The sequence below is a fragment of the Hakea prostrata genome, chromosome 7 (genome assembly GCF_041222555.1).
Source record: "Hakea prostrata isolate BN-2017 chromosome 7, UWA_Hpros_2, whole genome shotgun sequence".
NCBI lineage: Eukaryota > Viridiplantae > Streptophyta > Magnoliopsida > Proteales > Proteaceae > Hakea > Hakea prostrata.
In genome coordinates, this window is record NC_142606.1 from 11,321,127 (window position 1) to 11,340,187 (window position 19,061).

The following is a 19,061-nucleotide window of genomic DNA, read 5'->3' on the forward strand; positions in this document are numbered from 1 at the left end:
ATTTTTCTCGTTCATTTTCTCTCTCAACTACATCAGCTGTCACAGGAGCAAACAGACAGCAGCAGAAAAGCTGAGACAAACACAGAGAGGGATACTAGAGAGAGAGACTACTCATGCTGGAGCCTTTTACAGAGGGCTCTTCTCTGCAACAGTGTAAACGTACTTGTATATCTTTTTCCACAATTTTTGGTAACTTAATTAATTAAGCGCAGAAGAGAGATCATCTTCCATGGGCGGGAACATAAGCAGCACAATTTGAAAAAGAAAGCAAAAGCTGACACTGTAATTGTAAGACTTTTTGTTCTCCACTTCTTCACATGCTCTTCCCACTTATTGTTTGAAAATTAATACTCCAGAAACAAAGGTCATTGAGACAATTTTTTTTTTTTAAACAATGTCATTTTTAATTTTCCTTCGTCTTCTTTTTGACTGACATTCTGCAGATCTTGCGGATTTTTTTTTCCTTTGCATCTTCTGTTTCCACTATTATACTGGGTTTCCTTCTGATCTTTGGCTTGGTTTGGTCCCCTGTCAAGTGGTTCTTGATTTGGTAGCTCTTTTTCATACCATGTTTATACCTTTTGGTTTTCATCTTTTAATTAATGATCTTTCTTCTTTTAGATTTTGAGAGAGAACTTACGTATGGGTTTATTTTTTGGTGGGTATTCGCAATCCTGAGCTTTCGACAAGGTATTCATCATTGTTTTTCTGGAGGTTTGGTAGCTACGATTTGATGGGTTGTTTTCATTTTGCATTTCAAGTAATGGGTTGCCAATAATTTTACAGGTACAAACAAATTGTGTTGCTGTTTTTTTGAAATGGGTGTTTGAGCGGTACAAGCAATCCTTCTCTTCTGTAGTCTATTGTTATTTAACTTTTTATCAGCGTTTGAAATTTATACCTTTTTTGGAGGTCGGATGGTTTTGTGGAGTAGATTTGAAGCAAAGCTGGAGGAACGATATGCAGTGTCCCTTTTTTCTCTTCAACCACTGAGACTGCGATTTCTTGGCTTTAGGGTTTAGTTTTTTATTTTTTTAGACTTCGGAGCTACGGTAGTCTATACATTCCGTTGTCCTGTGTCATTCAATTCTGAAGTGAGTTTGGTGATTAGGATCTGAGCTTTCGTAGCTTGGCTGTTCTTGGTTTGGGTTATTCTTTTATTCAAGAATGGTGGAAATGCATTTGCAGATGATGCTTATATGAACCTTTCGCAGGGTTTTATTGCATTTTTAGCTTGAGAGATGGATCGCCGGAGTTGGTTGTGGAGAAGAAAGTCTTCTGAGAAGAGCCCAGGTGAAACTGAAAGCTCAGGATCAATGTCTTCTCATTCAGAAAGATTCTCGGATGATCAGGTTGGTGGCTACTCGTTCACAGGATTTAGATTCGATTACCTGTTCTCCCGATCGTCGTGGGGTTCCACTAATCTAAAAACTATAGTTTCTTCGTCTTTTTAACTCAATTTGAACTATGTTTGGGACATCACCCACCTTCCTTCTTTTTTTCCTTAAAAAAGTTATTTATATATTGATTTCAAGATAGACATGGCCGCCTCGATTATTTGTTAGTTATTCTATCTGGAGTCATATTCTTAGTCAACTTGCAAAATGGGTAAGTTAAATTGCAAAGTCCTCTGTGAACGTGGGATTCAGGTCTATGTGTTTTAGTTTTGTATTCCAATTTTTACCATCATTCAAGAATGCCCATAAGTATTTCTTTGAAGTTCACTCCGAGAAATGCATTCCATTTGAAAAAGCCAGTTGTTTCACCTAAGGCTTCTGCCTCAAAAAGTTCTCTTCCCGAAGTAGAGCTTGCTGATACATAACTTCAGTATCACTGAGCTTCCTGAGATTTTCATCACACTGATTCATTCCTAAGTGGTGCTCTCTAGCCAAGATTTCGTGTTCTGCATTTGTGACATTCTCGACAACCTTACCTAAGAAATTATGGTTCCAGACTTTTGAGTTTTCTTTATGTCCACCCTTTGGCCTCTACATAATGTGGCATCGGCTGTGGAAAAGGATTACCCATCAACTTGTAAGCCTCTTACTCTGTATTTCCTGATGTTGCTACCTGAATCAACATGTTCCACAAGAGGAGTTTTCTTTTCTTTTGTGTGTGGTTTTTGGGGAAGGGGGTGGGTATTTCAGGCTCCCATTTCTTTGTGAAGCATAAATCCATGTGTTATTTGGCAAAAGCATAGTTGGAGTAATTTGGCCAAATTTTTACCAGCTTCAGACCCAAATTGTACTCTTTGGTGGAGTTGCTTATGTAGTGATCTCTTTGCTAAATTTAGCCTCTCAAATTAAGCTACATTTTGTGGAGCCAGTACTGGCATGGATGAGAAGTGTGTGGAAGTGTGCTAGATGCATCTGATTTCTGATGACCACTATCTTGAAGATCACTTGCTGGTACAGGAACACAATTTGGGTATGGGGCATGTTTTCTGGCACTAGCTGCTAAGCCTTGGTGTCAATGAACCTTTACAGTTTTAAAAATAGGCAGGTTATTGTCATTTTTTATATTCTTATATGTGATTGCAAAGCAAACAGAGATTGAAAGAGTCCCCTCCCACCACCTGTGAATGACTGTGCCTTGTCTAGATGGATGACGGAACTAGGAGAATGGACCCTGCCAGATCTTCTGATCACTAGGGCAGAGCATCTGTCCATGCTGTACGTGTGTACGGATCGGGGTGAGTGTGAGCTAGGAGTATGAGCTTCAGTCTGTGATGAGTTTTCCCCAAAGCAAAGGTCTTCTTTCATGTGCCACTGAACCGAGCTCCAGGATTTAGCCTTAATGGTGGGTGGACCAGTCTTCTTAATGACATTAACCTAGCAGGGCCAGCTAGTAAAGGCATTAAGGCCTATGAGCTTCAGTGGAGCAGCTTACTCAACCACTCCCACTTCCACTAAGAAAGAGACTTAATAGAAACCAAAGAAGAAAAAATATGCCTAGATACTAGATTCTATGGATTAAGATCCATGTATTGTCAACATTTCAAACTATGCTTAATCAACTATTAACTGATGTATGTGTAAACTTAACTACCCTCTTCACTTAATTCACTTGCTTGCTATTTATTTTACAATCTAGAAAAAATGCTTTTGAAATAACATCTTTTGATCATTGAACAATAATCTATTTTTGACTTGAGATTTGATTCATTCCTTCCAGCATCATGTAGCATCTACCATCACAAGTTAAATTAGTTAAGAATGTGTGCATTACACATTGATTTGAAACTACAGATTTGACTTAAAAAGTTTACTTGGAAAGTATGCCGATGAAGTAAGATAGTAATGTAATGAGAGACAAAATAGAAAAGAAAGAAGGATAAAGAAGATAGGGGGACTAAGGCGAAATCTTAGAAGAAGGAGAAGAACACTCATAAGAAGAAAAATAGGAGAGGAGAGAGAGAGGGGGGGGGGGCTGCAAAGCCACACTGCTAAAGCTTTGATTCATCTTTCTTTTTTTTCTTCTTTTTTTGGGTTCCATAATCCCTGTTTTATTGCAATGTAAGGGCCTATTTGTAGCTTGAGTAAAGCTTTACAAAAAAAATTAGGAACTAATATCCTAGTAACTAGTGACAATAGAATCTTATGAAGAATAGAAACTAACTAAAATTAGGTACTACCTAAACAATAACTAAACTAAGGTCCTAAATTTGCCAAGAATAAATTATTCAAAAAAAAAAAAAATCTGATCTTGAGCCCCTCAAAATCCTCTGTGAATATTTGCAATATACAAAAAAAGGGTTGTAACACTATTCATGTGAACAGTGTTTTGGCCTCCCTTTTCATGTTTTGAGGTGATCTTTAATGCTGGTTCGAATTGGATCCTGGAAGGTTGTCCTGCATCAACTCTCCCTCTCTTAATAAAAACTCGTCCTTGAGTTTAGTAAAATAAGAACTGATTGACATTGTATGGAAAGCACTTGTTCAAAGTATGTTGTTCTTTTTATTTATTGATTTATTGTTATTATTTTTTTGAAGGTGTGGGAATGAAAAAAGATAAGGTTTGTAATAATGATATAAGAATAGGGAGGAAGATCACAAAAAGAAGAAGAAATAGAGAGGACAAATAAGAGGGAAGAAGAACTAGTAGGGAAGACAGATCATAAGAAGAAGGAACTTAGCAATGAAGAAAAAATGAGTGCAAGCTTGAGAGAGTGAAGAATCCAATGGATAGAGTCAGAAAGATTCGGGGAGGAGAAGAAATGTAGGGAAGAGAAACAAGAAGGCTTAACAAACCGCAAGATAGAGAAGAGATTTACCCAGGTTTGAGCTCTGATACCAAATTAATGAGGGACAAAATAGAGAAGAAAGAAGGATAGAGAAGGTAGGGGGACTAAGGGGCTATCTTAGATGAATCAATCTTGAAGAAAGGGAAGAAGGAGAAGAACGCTCGTAAGAAGAAAAAGAGAAGAAGATAGAGATAGAAGATTGGCCGGGGGGGGGGGGGGCTACAAAGCCACACTGCTAAAACTTCAAGTCATCATTTTTTTCTATTCCATCAGTCCTTGTCTTTTTTCATAATGTAAGGGCCTATTTATAGCTTGGCTAAAGCTTTACGAAAAAATAGAAACTTAGTAGCCTAAAAATAGAAAATAATATCCTATTAACTAGTGACAATAGAATCTTAAGGATTACAAAAAATAGATAATAGAAACTACCTAAACAGAAACTAAACAAAGGTCCTAAATCTGCCAAGAACAAATTTAAAAAAAAAAATCTGATCTTGGGCCCCACAAAATCCTCTATGAATATTTGCAATATGCAAAAAAAAAGGGGTATGACACTGTTCACGTGAACAGTGTTTTGGCCTCCCTTTTCCATGTTTTGAGGTGGTCTTCAATGCTGGTTCGAATTAGATCCTGGCTGGTTGTCTTACATCACAATGCTTAATCAGGTTACTGCTTAATGACTGGTCTGGTCATCGCAAAATTTGATACCTGCATTTTGAACAACCAAGTAAGCTTGTGGGCTTCTAGAAGTCTGATGTTTGGAAGTAAACAGGAGGATCTTATTGGTATGGTCAGTTTGGACAATTTTTGTCTCCTAGAGAATGAGAAATTGATAGAGAAACAAACCATCTCCAACCAACCCTCTCCCTCCCCCGCCCACACACACACACACACACACACACAAAAAAACCACCAAAAAAAGAGAGAGAGAGAGAGAGAGACCTTAGTTTCTTATGTTGTTGATTATAAATTCCAAAGTGATTTCTCCGTTGCACCCACATTTTTGGTCCTCTGAAAGGCGGAAGCTGCCTTCTTGAGCCCCCAGGATGCTTACCAAGCAGGCAGTAAGATTGTAAAACTATCTGTCTAGTCCTGGATGTTCTTACTTTGTGAATGTTCATCAATAAGATAAGAGAATGTATAGAAAATATCACATTCTTTGAGTGGGAGATTTTGGTTATTCATTGGATGTACATGTTTTGAGGCAGGACTTTTTGGAGGTGGGATTTTTGGTCTTCGAAAACTAAAATCCCTTAAATCTCTTGAAACAGGTGTGGGAAAACCCAAACTAAGTAACTAGTTTAAGGAGGGATAGGAAATAAGAGTGGTTCGAAACAGACTCAACTTCTTCTTAAGAAGAAAATTTTGAACTGATAAAATTTTTCAAGGGAAAAAAACTAAATACTTCACTCACTTGGTTCACAAGATTGGAGACTACAAAATAAATTTATTCTGGACCTGAACATGAATACACTGATAAGGAACTGGCTTGTGCTACTACAATAATTAATAGATTGTTTAAAAATGACTGCAATGCCTGAACAACCTTTTGGGTTCCTCCAGGTCCAAAATTAATACAGCAAATGGCTAATTAGATCAAATGAATAATCCAGAGAAATACCAAATTAAACCGTGGATGTTTGTGAGTCAAGGAAATTGGAATTGAATTGAGAAGAAGAATGACTGAGGAAACCACATACTAGGAGGAACGCACTTTTCAAATTGTTCAGCAGACTATGCTTTGGAAATTGTCTTTATTCTTCCCTCTCTTTTTGGTTTCTATGTTTATTTTTGCATCAGTCTTTTTTGTGATGGTGATGCTGTATTGACACTCCAAATTTTCTGTCTTTTTCCGATGATGACATTTACTTGTGTCCAATTTATCCTGTTGCATGTTAATGATGTGGTTAGTGCAAACCTAATGGTTACTGTTGTCAATGAGCCAGGACACATCAAGGGCATCGCCAAATCACCGCAGTCAATCACCAGAGGTCACATCCAAAGTCTCAGTTAGTGTTGAAGATATTACTGATGATGTTAAGAGTCTGAAAGAGAAGCTATCAGCTGCAGTTTTGAACATCAGTGCCAAAGAAGACTTGGTGAAGCAGCATGCTAAAGTCGCAGAGGAGGCTGTTTCAGGTAGTAATTGTTGCTTTTCTCCTTAGCATTACATATCTTAAGAATGTCTGGTACAAAAATTGAGCTCTATAATGTGCTTTGAAGGGTTGGGGGAATGCTTTATTATAAACTTCACTTTCCATGCATGTACCTGAATCATATCGGCTGATCCATGATCCACATAATCTTTATTTGATATGGAGTGACCCAGTGCATGCATCTTACCACTTGGTTCAACCAATTTATGATCTTTCTGATTAAGATTACAAACTCGTAAATCATTGAAGGTTGCTTCTGGAATCAATTCATCCCCAAGGAACACAAGAAATTCCAACCCAACAGACAAAATCACAGGGAAAGAATAAAGGCCAGGTTATTAAAATAAAATCTTTAAAAAAAGAACATTCGCAGGTATGGTTGCAGGAGAGGTTCTGATTCCAACTTAAAGGCTCTAACCAACAACAGCAGTGGTCTTCAAAACAATCCTCAAACAGTAATCAATCAACTGAAAAATAACATTCATCAATTGCTTAATTCTGCAGGTTTAGACGAAGGAGAAGAATAAAGAGCGCAAAAGAATATGTTTTTTTATACTAACTCTGGGGAGAAAAGCCTCTCACCGGTCCCTTTCCTAGATTTCCACCAGATCTGTCTCTCACGGCAGCTGATTGCCACAACCAGAACATTGCGCATGTATGTAATAATGTGGGACTTTCTTTATTTATAAAGTGAACCATCTTTACAAAATCAGAAATGCTTCATAGCTAAGGAGGAGTGAATAAAATAGAATTTACCTACTAATACTTACAATGAATAGGAACTAGGACAATTAAAGACAGTACATGATGACCAAGAAGTTAAAATAAAAGAAGTCATCCTGGAAGGAGACTAGTATTTGGGATAATCGATGTGGTTATAAACCAGGTAGATCCATGAGAGAAGCTATTTATTTAGGGGCTCATGGAAACATTTGGAGTCTTCGAGAGGGATGTCCATATGGTCCTTATTGATCTAGAAAAGGTGTATGGTAGGTCCCTTGATAGCTACCCATCACATGCATAATTTCACTCTCTTTATCTCTTACTCTTGAAAAAGGTTACTAGCAAAGAGGGAATATGCTCTCTTTTGACCTTGTTCTGCTTCTCTCAGCCTTGTCTTGGGAGGTAAAAATCTCCTGGTCAAACCAGCCTGCATGGATCCTTGTTCTCTTGGAAGCTGCTGGGATCCTCATCTAAAACCTAATGGCCTAAACAAAACAAAGAATAGATGTATGAGAAGAAGATTATTCTCGAGATTTTGGTCATTCAGTGTGCTCAATGGTGTAGAATTTATAGGCCCTTTATACTTGTTCTGCTTATCCTCCAAATACCATAAGTTTCTTTTTCTCCATAAATCATTAATATAATTTGTAAGTTTCTCAGTTATTCGCCTGAAATCCCTTCATTTCAGCAGATAATGACTCCACTGAAGTGATGGCCCAAATGGGGCACACATGATTAGTGCAAGTAGAGCAGGAAAATGCAACCTGTGACAAGTCTCTGCTTTAATAATCAGGTGATTGATTATAAATGTTTTCTGTAAGGTAGCAATCCAGACAAAGAACATAACCTTCAAATGAACTTCCCTAGCCCATATCACATGTCACTGCAGGCTTCCGGTGCTGGTGCTGGGAACCTGAGTCATTACAGGAAACTTACTTGATCATTGCCACTCCACAAACTATCAATCCTTCCTACTTTTTATCACCATATATATTTTTTTTCAGTTAGTATTCTTGTATGGTGATGTGTTTTCAGAAGGGATGAACAATTTCTTGAATGAAATTAGTCAACATGTAGACACCAAGTAAAGGAAAGTTTATTTCTCTTTGTCTGGTGTAACATACAATAAATGCATTGTATGGGAGTATGTCAGAAACCTGTATCTGTTTCTATTGTCTTCAAATTAACCATGTAGTAACCTTGATTTTTAACTTCTTTCAAATTAGAATCCACTCCACTTCTTTCTGACTAAAAATAGGATGCTCAGGTCCACATGTTTTCTTTTGATCATACTTTTGCCTGATGATAATTTGGTTCTTCCACTTGAACTTCAATGCCAGGCTGGGAGAAGGCTGAAACTGAAGTGGTAGCTTTAAAGCAACAACTAGAATCTTCTGCACTGAAGAACTCAGCGCTTGAGGATCGGGTAAGCCACCTTGATGGTGCCCTCAAGGAGTGTGTACGACAGCTCCGTCAGAGCAGAGAAGAGCAAGAACAGAAGATCCATGAAGCAGTTGCCAAGAAATCCCGTGAATGGGAATCTGCAAAGTCTGAGCTCGAGAGGCAACTTGTTGAGCTCCGGACTCAAGTTGAAGATGCAAAAGCCAAAGCTGTTATAAATCCTGACCTCCGGCTGAGGCTTGAGGCTGCACTTAAAGAAAATGCAGCCCTCAAGCAGGAGCTTGTTACTATAGTTGAGGATCTAAAAGTTAGGACTCTAGAAAGGGACCTAAGTACCCAAGCTGCGGAAACTGCTAGTAAGCAACATTTGGAGAGCATAAAGAAGGTGGCTAAGCTCGAGGCTGAGTGCCGCAAACTAAAAGCTACATGTCGGAAGGCATCCTCTGTTAGTGATCAAAGGTCCATTGCTGCCTCTTCAATGTACGTTGAATCACTAACAGATAGCCAGTCAGACTGTGGGGAGCGGTTAGCAGCAGTGCAGGCTGATAGTCACAAAATAACATTGGACCTTAATGAATGTGAGCCAAGCTGTTCTGGTTCATGGACATCAGCTTTAAAATTAGGGGTTGATCAGTTCAAGAATGACAAGGCTATTGGTAGAAACCTTGTGGCCTCTTCTGCAGAAATTGATCTCATGGATGATTTCCTTGAGATGGAGAGGCTTGTTGCCCTGCCAGACAGGGAGACTAGAGGCCGTGGCCTCAAGTCTGGAGGTGTTTCAGACCAACAATATGGTGGAAATAGCTCATTAAAGGCTGAGCTTGAGGCAATGATTCAACGAACAGCTGATTTGGAAGAGAAGCTAGAGAGAATGGAAGCAGAGAAAGATGAGCTCAATGCAGCTTTTGGTGAGAGTCAAAGTCAACTTGAGACATCGCGGGGTATGCTGAAGGTAGTTGAGGAGAAATTAACAGAGCTGCAAAGGCAGCTAGATCTGGCCAATGAATTGAAGAAAGCTTCTGAAATGGAAGCCAATGCTGCCGTTGCAAAGAGAGAAGAAGTGGAGACGCAACTTGCAAAAATAGATGTAGAGGTTTCCACTTTATATGCAAGCGTCAATTCATTAGAAGCAGAGCTCGAGAAGGAGCATGCTTTGTCATCTGAACTTAAGGTTAAATGTCAGAAATTGGAGGATGAGCTATCAAGAAAGAGAAGGGAAGCTGAGGTATGCCAAACAACAAGTTTGAATGGCGAGTTGAAGATAAAGCAGGTCAGTCTTCAATGATGTTTTATATTTTACCTTATAAATTATATGTGACTCATGAAATGTAGTTTGTGTCACTCCCAGCATCAGTTCAACTACTTTGATCAAGCATTGATGATTCTTTGGATGAGGCACATTTGCTTCCACGTTTTTTTTTTTTTTTTTTTTTTTTTTTGATGATGATGATTGCAATTGGTGTATGCAGGAGAAGGAATTTGAGGTAGCTGCAGGAAGGCTAGCAGAATGTCAGAAGACCATTGCCTCTCTTGGACAGCAGTTGAAATCACTAGCTACACTTGAAGATTTCTTAATTGATTTTGAGAAGCCACCAGAGCTTAGCTTAGGAGGATCACCCTTGCCTCGAGGTGGAGAGTCATGGAAATTACATGCTAACGATGCTTATCTAGCCAGAACTGAAGCTGATTCTTCAAAAGTGGTTGGTGATAGCTTCAGTTGTGTGAATGGAAAAGTTGGGGGATCTCCACCATCTGCTGGATCATCTTCATCATCTTCATCGGTAAACAATGCAGCTGCCCCTGAGAAAAGCCGAAATGGGTTCGGGAAATTGTTCTCGCGGAGTAAAAGCAGTACACGTGTGGAAAACCAGTGAAAATAATAGACTGAAATAGATTCAGGATACCTTATGATTGGAGCTTATAAAGAGGAGGGCTTGTTGTTGTTTTATTTAATGAATTTGTCAATTAATTATTTGTTAATTGAAAGTTATTTTTTTGCATACTTGCTGCAGCTTTGGGTAATTGAGATCTTCTGTACCTCTTTAGGTAATAGAAATATTGTTACTCCATCAGGGAAAGAAGGAAAAATAAGGAGACTTGAGGAATGGGAGGATAACATAGCAGCCTTCGATTTTGATTGTATAACCAGTTGAACGTTGACTCAGTCTCACACTACCACTCTTCTCAAACTCAGGCTTGAAAAAGGACCATCTCTTTTGGTTTTAGCTTCTAAGAGACAGAAAGAGCTCATGACTTGAAGTTGCAAATGTTCCACGAGAAAGCCTTTCTGAGACGACTGCAATGAAGGTCCTCTTCCTGTTCTTTCGAATTTTCAAAAAACAATGGGGTGAGAGAGGCTCGAACTCTCGACCTCAGGATAACTCAGATAGCTATGAGACCTACGCGCTAGCCAACTGCGCCACCACCCCTTGATGTTATTCCCTTGAGATTTTGGGATAACAATAATGTTCATCTGGAGAATAAACAATAATTAAAGTGAAAGTAGTCAGAGTTGGGATTTTCTATCAACTCCTCTCTCACCTTTTTAGTACACATTTAAGAAGCTTCATCTCTGGCATTCGGCTCCTCTCCGGGATTGTCCGCCATTTGTCGTATATTGATCTAACAACAAAAATAAAAAGACCAATTTTTGTTTCGTTCAAACTAACTGTTTCTCTCTCTTCTGTCTTCCGGATTTGATTTTTCTATGAAATATTTTTCTTTTCTTTTTCCTCGTTTCTTCATTTATCAAATGCAAAAGAATTGCGTCCAATTGATTGATGAGTTTACCATCTACAAGTTACCGTAAGTGCAGGGTGTGGCTTCGTTTACAACAATTCATTTTATTCTGTAATCAGAGAACAGATCAAAAACTTCTACAAGTTAGATACTATAATCCAATTTTTTCAAAATGTACTAGCAATCCAAAACCTTTTCAAGACCATTGAGATTTCTTTTTCTTTTTCCTTCCACTTTTTGGTTGCAATGGGTGATTTTGCGTTAGGTATGTTGGTTTTTAAACCCCAGTTTGCAGACCTGAAAATGGAGAAATCTCACATTTGTTCTCTAAAAAAAGCTTGATCTGAAGAAGAAAAAAATAATATGATCAAGTCGAAACAAGGAATAGAGAAATCAACTCTATAAAGATAGAAGATCCAGAGAGAGAGATAATATAACTCTTCTAAAGTTTCAGGAAATGAGTATTTTGTTATAGATGTTAGATCAGTATATGGCTCACTTTTTGAGCATTAATAAAAAAGACCATAAATGTTTAGAGGTGGATTCTCTTTTTAAATGTAAGATAAATAGTGAAAAAAATCTAGACACTCTGTCTCCGGCTCTCTGGGCTCTGGCTGGATACGGTCGCTTTTTGACGATTCCTCTACCAGATTTAAAACCCCTCCCCCCTTTCCTATTCAGGTGGATGCTGTGCGTGTGATTGAGGACATTCGGAGGATGCTCTCTTCTGAACCTTTATGGTCGGTTCAGTTTGTTTCTAGGTGGGCTAATTTTGTAGCCGATACCCTAGCTAGGAAGGCCCGGTCCATGGCTGTCGACTGCCTTCTTGACTGAGCTTGTAATCAGGATGTCTTGGGTTTTGCTGGCCCTTCTTCTAATTAAAACTCAGTTTACCAAAAAAAAAATCTAGACAGAAGATTTAAAATTAAATTCAGACGGCTGCCTATAGGAAACGATCGAGCTTAAAAAAAGTATATTAAAACAAAATCTCTAAATCAAAAACGGGTTCCATGGTGTAGTGGTTAGCACTCTGGACTTTGAATCCAGCGACCTGGGTTCGAATCCCGGTGGGACCTAAATTTTGTTCTTCATTTTTTCATCGTTAAAGTGTCATTTAGAAGTAGGGTTAGTTTGCACGTAGTTGGGGCTCTTGGGCTCTTCACTATTTTCATTATTGAACGCTCCTGTGACATTAATTAAATTAAGAAGCAATTCAAACGAGATAAACATGTAAATGTCAAGCTTTGTCGTGATTCCAGCTGGTTCCATGGTGTAGTGGTTATCTGGTTCGACTCCCGGTGGGACCTATATTTCGTTCTCCCGAAATCCAAACAAGATTCCATTTTCCATTTTTTTTTTTACCATAAACGTGAGTAAAATTCATTTTGTAGTCTCAAGAACTGGGTACCGTACAAGTTACCACTAAACGTAGGATGAAATCTCGAACATTCATTTGGTCGATAAGCTTTACCTATTAAGTTCACTTAAGTGTCGATTTCAACCATAAGTTTTATGTGCATTGCGTAGCACTGAAGCAATGTGCATGGAAAAACAATTCCTGAAATTCGATCTTTTCATAGTTAGTAATTTTTTTTACCAAAACCGAGACATACCATATTATTACCAATTTACCTTATATGAACCAATTTCTCGATTTCTTGCAATATTTTGGCAATTTCTCTCGATTTTTAGGTGATTTCTCTCACAATTTTATAACATAATCTTCAAGGTGAATGGATAATTTTACCAATTTATTCTCAATGATTCAAGCCTCAAAAGACTTTGTGCCAAATGTGGTTAGAGAGAACAATCTACATAGAATAATTTTTAGAAATTCAAATTATGAAACGTTTTCAAGATCAATAGACAATCCTATCAATTATATCCTTGTGATTTATGTCTCAAAAGGCCATGTGCCAAATGTAATTAAGGAGGAGTATATACATTAAGAATTTATTGAAACAATTTAGGGCCTGTTTGGTTACGCGAATCCAGAGATTTCAAATCTCTGGATTCACAAATGGGAGATTTTTACCTGTTTGGTTGTGTGAATCTCTAGATTCATGAAATCTAGAAATTCACATTTTTACACTAAAAACGTGAATCTGTAGATTTATGGGTATGAGGTGAAATCCAGAGATTTCACCCATACTATCAAAGCGTTAAAGATTTGAACCATAATTCAATAAATATTTTTTTAGGATAAATCTAGAAATTTCATTCCAAAAATTCAAACTAACCAAACAGTTAATTTTACGAACCATGACTCTAGAGATTTGAAGTCTGTAGATTTGAAATCTCTAAATTTTTGAAATCTATAGACTCAAGTAACCAAACAGGCCCTTAAATTATGAAGGGATTCTCTAGTGAAATCTTCAAAAATCTATCCAAGTGGCTGCCTAGTTATGTAGTTGTTGAACTTATACATGAAGTGAAAATGAATATCAAACTGACTCTTATTTGCTTTCCTTTCTCCGTTTGATCTACCATGTTGAAGAAGATAAAAGGGGTTAATTACTACGGGTTGAGATTTTTTACTTGGAGTAGCCATATCATATTTAGAGGGAATTAAATTGGGATGTAATGCAACTCTCAAGTTTAAGGTTTAATTAAAAGTTTTTTACATGTGGATCTCCATAATATACCACAAACTAATGTTTGGATCCTTTGAGTGCAATATATTACATGTGAGTCCTAACTAGACTAACATAGTTAATAGCCGTTAAGTATATCCAAATTGCAAACGTGTAGGGATCAAAATGCCCATTAAATTGTTTCATACATTATGTTATTATATATATACATATATTTTGGACATATATATTTTAATCATATAATTAACATTTAATGATCAATTATCTCCTTTTAAAACCATATATTAACAAAATGTATTAAAAATCTATAAGGGCATTTTGGACCCTTCACCTTTGAAATTTGAATATACTTAACAACGACTAACAGTGTTAGCCTACTTAGTAATATATTGCATTAAAGGGATCTAACATTAGTTTATAGTTCACTAAAGGGACTCACACGTAAAAAAAATTAATGTTTTTATGTTGATTTTTTTTCTTACTTGATTGCAGATGTAGGAGCCAGTGAATTTGGATATATTTGGGGCAACGGGGTTGAGTGTGTAATTCTTTTGCTAATTATTTATAAACTTTGACCATTTTGTTGAAAATTACTATAGATTAAAATCGGTTGAATATCCAGGTTTGGTTTAGATATGTTGGAAAAATAGCTTGCTTTATTATGCTGTGATGTAAAGAGGTGTGGATGATGATTGTTTTATTATATATACTTCGAAGCAGTGAAGATGGAGAATATGCTGAAGAACAATTTGGTTGAAAAAACAAAAAATGTTTATTTTGGCGTTTTTCTTTCCATCTAATTTTTAGAATAAGAAAAAAAACGTCAACAAAATATCCACAGCTATTACCATCACCCCAATAGCTTCCTATTATATTCATGGCAACTATCATCATGCATCAACTAGTTAGCAAATCTCCCTCATTGCTTTCTTTCATCCTTATCTCAAAATTTTGGTACAAACGGAGGGATTGAGATATTTCATGTTTCGCTCAAAATACGGTAAACATAAATTGGATGCCCTTTAATGGGATGATTTCACGTGAATAGGGATGTCAAAGAAATTAACAAGAATAAATTCAATAGACAAAAATATTTTTGTTAGTGAGATTAAGGCTCTTTTTGGTATCAATTCACATTCTCTATTATGAAGTTTTTTCATTATTTTAAGTTGTTTGGCATTAATTATCGGTTTTATTTTTATTTAAAATAATAGAAAATTTTCCAAAATCAATAATGAACTTTTTGTCTATTATGAATTATGGTGAGAATTTCATTCTCTTCATTTATGCACATGTTTACTTAAAATTTATTACCAAAAATAAATTTGCTTAAAATTTTATGGTTAAGATGAGGGTAAAATAGTCAATACACATTTTTTTATAAAAATCATCATTTTCCCCTCTTTTATACTTGCTCACTATTATTTAATAATAATTTTTTATTTTGACACCAAACTTATTTTTCACTCTATAACTTATTTTTAACAAAATTCACCAAACCATTTTTCATTTTTTACCAATAATGAATTATTGTAATTATTTATTTTAAATAGATATAATAGAGAATGAAAATTGATACCAAAAAGAGCCTAAGAAGCCCAATAAATTATTTTTGAACCCCAATAAGAGAATATATTATAAATAATAGAGTTTTTTACATTAGCCCCACCATTAAAATAAATAAAATATTTATATAAAGTTTTAAACATATTTACAACAAGCTCCCCTCCACATTTAACACCTCAAGTTTCCTTTTGTTTCAAATTTACTTTTATAATTTTATCTTTACTTTATAAAATTATTTGCAATCTTAAATAATATTTGTAAATTTTTTTCTACATGAGTCTTCTTCATTTCCATTGGAAACATTGCACACCCCTTCCGAAATCAAAACTTTACAAGGCACCTTCACACTTACACACCATTGATGAAGGTACTTAGTAAACTAATTAAAGTCAAATTAAATTGTTTATATGACCAAATTGGCCATAGAGTGATAAAATGATCATGCAATAGTTTTTTTAATTTGAGGAAAATTCGGTCATATAATTTGGGGTAATATGGTGACATAAAAATATTGTTTAGGATTCTAAAGTGAATATTAAAAATATTATTCATGATTTTACATAAATTTATTTAGTGCGGGTGAAAAAGTAAAATCATATCACGGTTAAAAGAATACAGATTGTGTGAAGTCTGTACGGGGGCTTTGTAAAATTTTGATTTTGAAGAGGTGTTGAGTATTTCCAATTGAAATTGAGGGGACTCGTATAAAAACTTGTTAGGATTTTAAATAAATTTATTCAAATGAGGGTAAGATTGTCAGATTAAAGTTAAAACTAACGAAAACCTAACAATATCAAATATGGAGGGGGCTTTGTAAGATTTCAATTTTGATGATGGTGTACTAAGTTTCCAATGGAAACGAAAGGGGCTCATGTAAAAAATTATAAATAATGGTGCTGGACACAGTTCCAAGGTGAGGTTGTGGGAAATGGGAAGATGATGCTGTGGGGAAGGAGAGGGGAGAGCCATTTGGATGAAGTTAAAAAGATAGAAATTATACATGATGGTTAGTAGTTATGTAGGAGTTAGCCAACATAGAGCTGATCTAGTGGTGAAACTAACACCTCATAGTAAAGAGGTTGTGGGTTCAACTCTTGTTGAGACATATTAATATCCCCATCGTCCGGCTTAATAAAGCCCCTTTGCACAAAAAAAAAAAAAGTCATGTAGAAGTTATGTTTTTACTTTATTATTATTATTATTATTATTAATTTTTGTAAGAATGTTGAAGCTAAGTAACTCTAAGAGGAGGTTATGATAGTTTTATAACTCTAAGACGAGATTATGTGACATCAAAAGGAAATTACAGTAGTAATTAATTACCCCGATATTTATTTAAGGAGCATTAGAGAATGATGATACGAAACAACACAATACCCAAATCGTTCTTTTTTTTCTTCTTCTTTCAATTAGTTTATCTGGGATGTTAATCAAAATTTTCAATTAGTTAAAAATAAGTTCAAGCCCACTTCAATCAATAGGCTCTTCCAATTTCTATTCACTTTTTCTCAAAAAGCATCAAAATCCTCAATGTATCTGGACAATAAATGAATATTGTATTCTTACAAGGTTTACATTGAGTCCTTGGAACTCTTAACACACCTTCGCACCATCAAACAAGCCGGGCGTATGGTTTGGAAAAATGCTCACTCCAGATCTAGGGAGGGGCCTTTATCTCCCCTTTATTATCACTTATCACTTTTAACAAGCTAGTTGCATAGCAACAACTCCCATTGGGTTACTATTACATACATAGAAGGTGAAACTAAGAGTACACATAAGCATCATATATAAGTTACAAGTTAGGACCACACACAGCAGCAGAGGAGATTCTCTATAGGGTTTGTTGAGCTCATCAATCAGCCAAGGATTTTTCGAGCCCTAATCCAAGTAGCAGTGAAGGAGTGGGGACAATATTGTTTGAACCTATAAGCGAGAGACTCACAGGATGGCTTGGCTGATTCAGGTGCAACCATGGAGCAGATGCATTTGCTGCAGGTAGAAGCATCTCTACAGTCACAGTAGGGAGGAAATGACATTGTGCAATTGCAGGTGGCACACCACCTTTCTTTTGGAATTTTTTTGTTTTTGTGTGCAGAGAAAGGGATACTTTATATTAAAATTAAAAATATGGTACATGTAATAAAATACAATTAGGACCTGCAAATTTTGCGACCTCTCCTCTCCTCAGCAACATACGGAGAATGTTGGTCCATAAAGGCACAAGGGTCAAACAGGACTTCTTCCCCCACTGCCGCTCCTTTCTCTCAGGTAATAGTGCATAGGCGGGCTTGACATATAGTTCTCAACTCTTGCTTTTACCCCATACTAATGCGTCCTATCATGTGAATAATTCTAGAGGAATTTTGTATGTAACCCTTGCTACAAGGGAGTGAAAAAGCATTCAATCAGCAGTCATACTAGTTCAAAAATCCGGCTCACGGGGGGCATATATGCATAATAGATGCCCTTCTTTATACACAAAGCTATCCCTTGAGGGTGTAGTCAAGGGCGTCTAAATTGGTGGTCTGACCTATGTAAAACTCAATTTCGAAAAGGGAAAGTATCAAGATGTATTAAGGGCCTATTTGGTTACATGAATATGGAGATTTCAAATATCAAGATATTTCAAATCCATGGAGTCATAATTCATAAAATTTAACATGAATATGTGGATTCATTTGTGATTTTTGTAAATATACAAATATTTAGCACTTTTATAGTAGGGGTGAAATCTCTAGATTTCACTTCAGACCCATAAATCTAAAGATTCACGTTTTTAGTGTAAAAAAATGAATATCTAAATTTCATGAATCTAGGTTTTCACAACCAAATGGGTATAAGTCTAGCATTCACCAGAGAATTCAAAACTTTGGATTCATGTAAAGAAACAAACCCTAAAATGATTTTGTGGCAAATTGGATAAAACAAGGGATAGAAAAGGTCATTGTGTTTTTGTGGCTTTCCACTTGTTATTCTTTTGTTATAAATTAATATTGGTTTTGAATTGATATATTGTATTCTTTAAATATTAATATTAGTGGTAAAAATATATCAATGACACCCATTATGAGAATTACAATTAAGTGATGATGTAGCCAACTAACTTTTTGAAAAATATAATAATATCCTTGAACAAAAAACATTACGTTAAGCTTGTTCCTTCATCTTCCTCTACCGTCTACGACTTCTTTCTTTCTAAATCATAGATTCTCACAATGTATGAGAGATATGGTTTAGGGATAGTCATTTTAATCTTAGGAAGTAGGGGTCATATTAGAAATGAATAAAAAAAACATAGTGACAATAATAGTAATAGAGAGTCCATCAAACAAATTAGATAACTTAAGGAAATATCATTAATATTAGGGGTAACTAAGGAGAAAGTTCTGAAGTTTTTTCTAAAAGAATTTAACGAAATGGGTGTTCATCGCAAAGACGATGAAGCACATTAATCGATATCGAAATCCCAACCATCTCTGGATTCAAATCTCGACCGGCACATGTTGCGCATTAAATGCGCAGCATGCAAGTATTTAATGCGCAACATGTAAATCACACTAGGAAGAGGTACTTCCTTTCTTCTTCTTCTTTTTTTTTGATAATATAGGCCTGTTAAACTTCTCATCCACTTTCGTT

The 19,061-nt window shown here is 36.1% G+C and overlaps 1 protein-coding gene and 2 non-coding genes across 3 annotated transcripts; 2 read left to right on the top strand and 1 right to left on the bottom strand.

The window, feature by feature from the left end:
- The first annotated feature begins 313 nt into the window (after window positions 1-313).
- On the top strand, window positions 314-10,718 carry LOC149009753 (filament-like plant protein). The gene is made up of 6 exons (XM_089161558.1): window positions 314-690; window positions 787-833; window positions 1,215-1,352; window positions 6,190-6,382; window positions 8,463-9,793; window positions 9,993-10,718. The coding sequence occupies exons 3-6, from the start codon at window positions 1,242-1,244 to the stop codon at window positions 10,395-10,397; spliced, it is 2,040 nt and encodes a 679-aa protein (XP_089017684.1). The 5' UTR covers window positions 314-690; window positions 787-833; window positions 1,215-1,241; the 3' UTR covers window positions 10,398-10,718.
- A 148-nt stretch (window positions 10,719-10,866) lies between these two features.
- TRNAM-CAU (transfer RNA methionine (anticodon CAU)) lies at window positions 10,867-10,952 on the bottom strand. The gene is given in 2 exon segments: window positions 10,867-10,902; window positions 10,915-10,952. It is a non-coding gene; the product is annotated as a tRNA-Met (tRNA).
- A 1,314-nt stretch (window positions 10,953-12,266) lies between these two features.
- TRNAQ-UUG (transfer RNA glutamine (anticodon UUG)) lies at window positions 12,267-12,338 on the top strand. The gene has a single exon. It is a non-coding gene; the product is annotated as a tRNA-Gln (tRNA).
- Window positions 12,339-19,061: the final 6,723 nt, after the last annotated feature.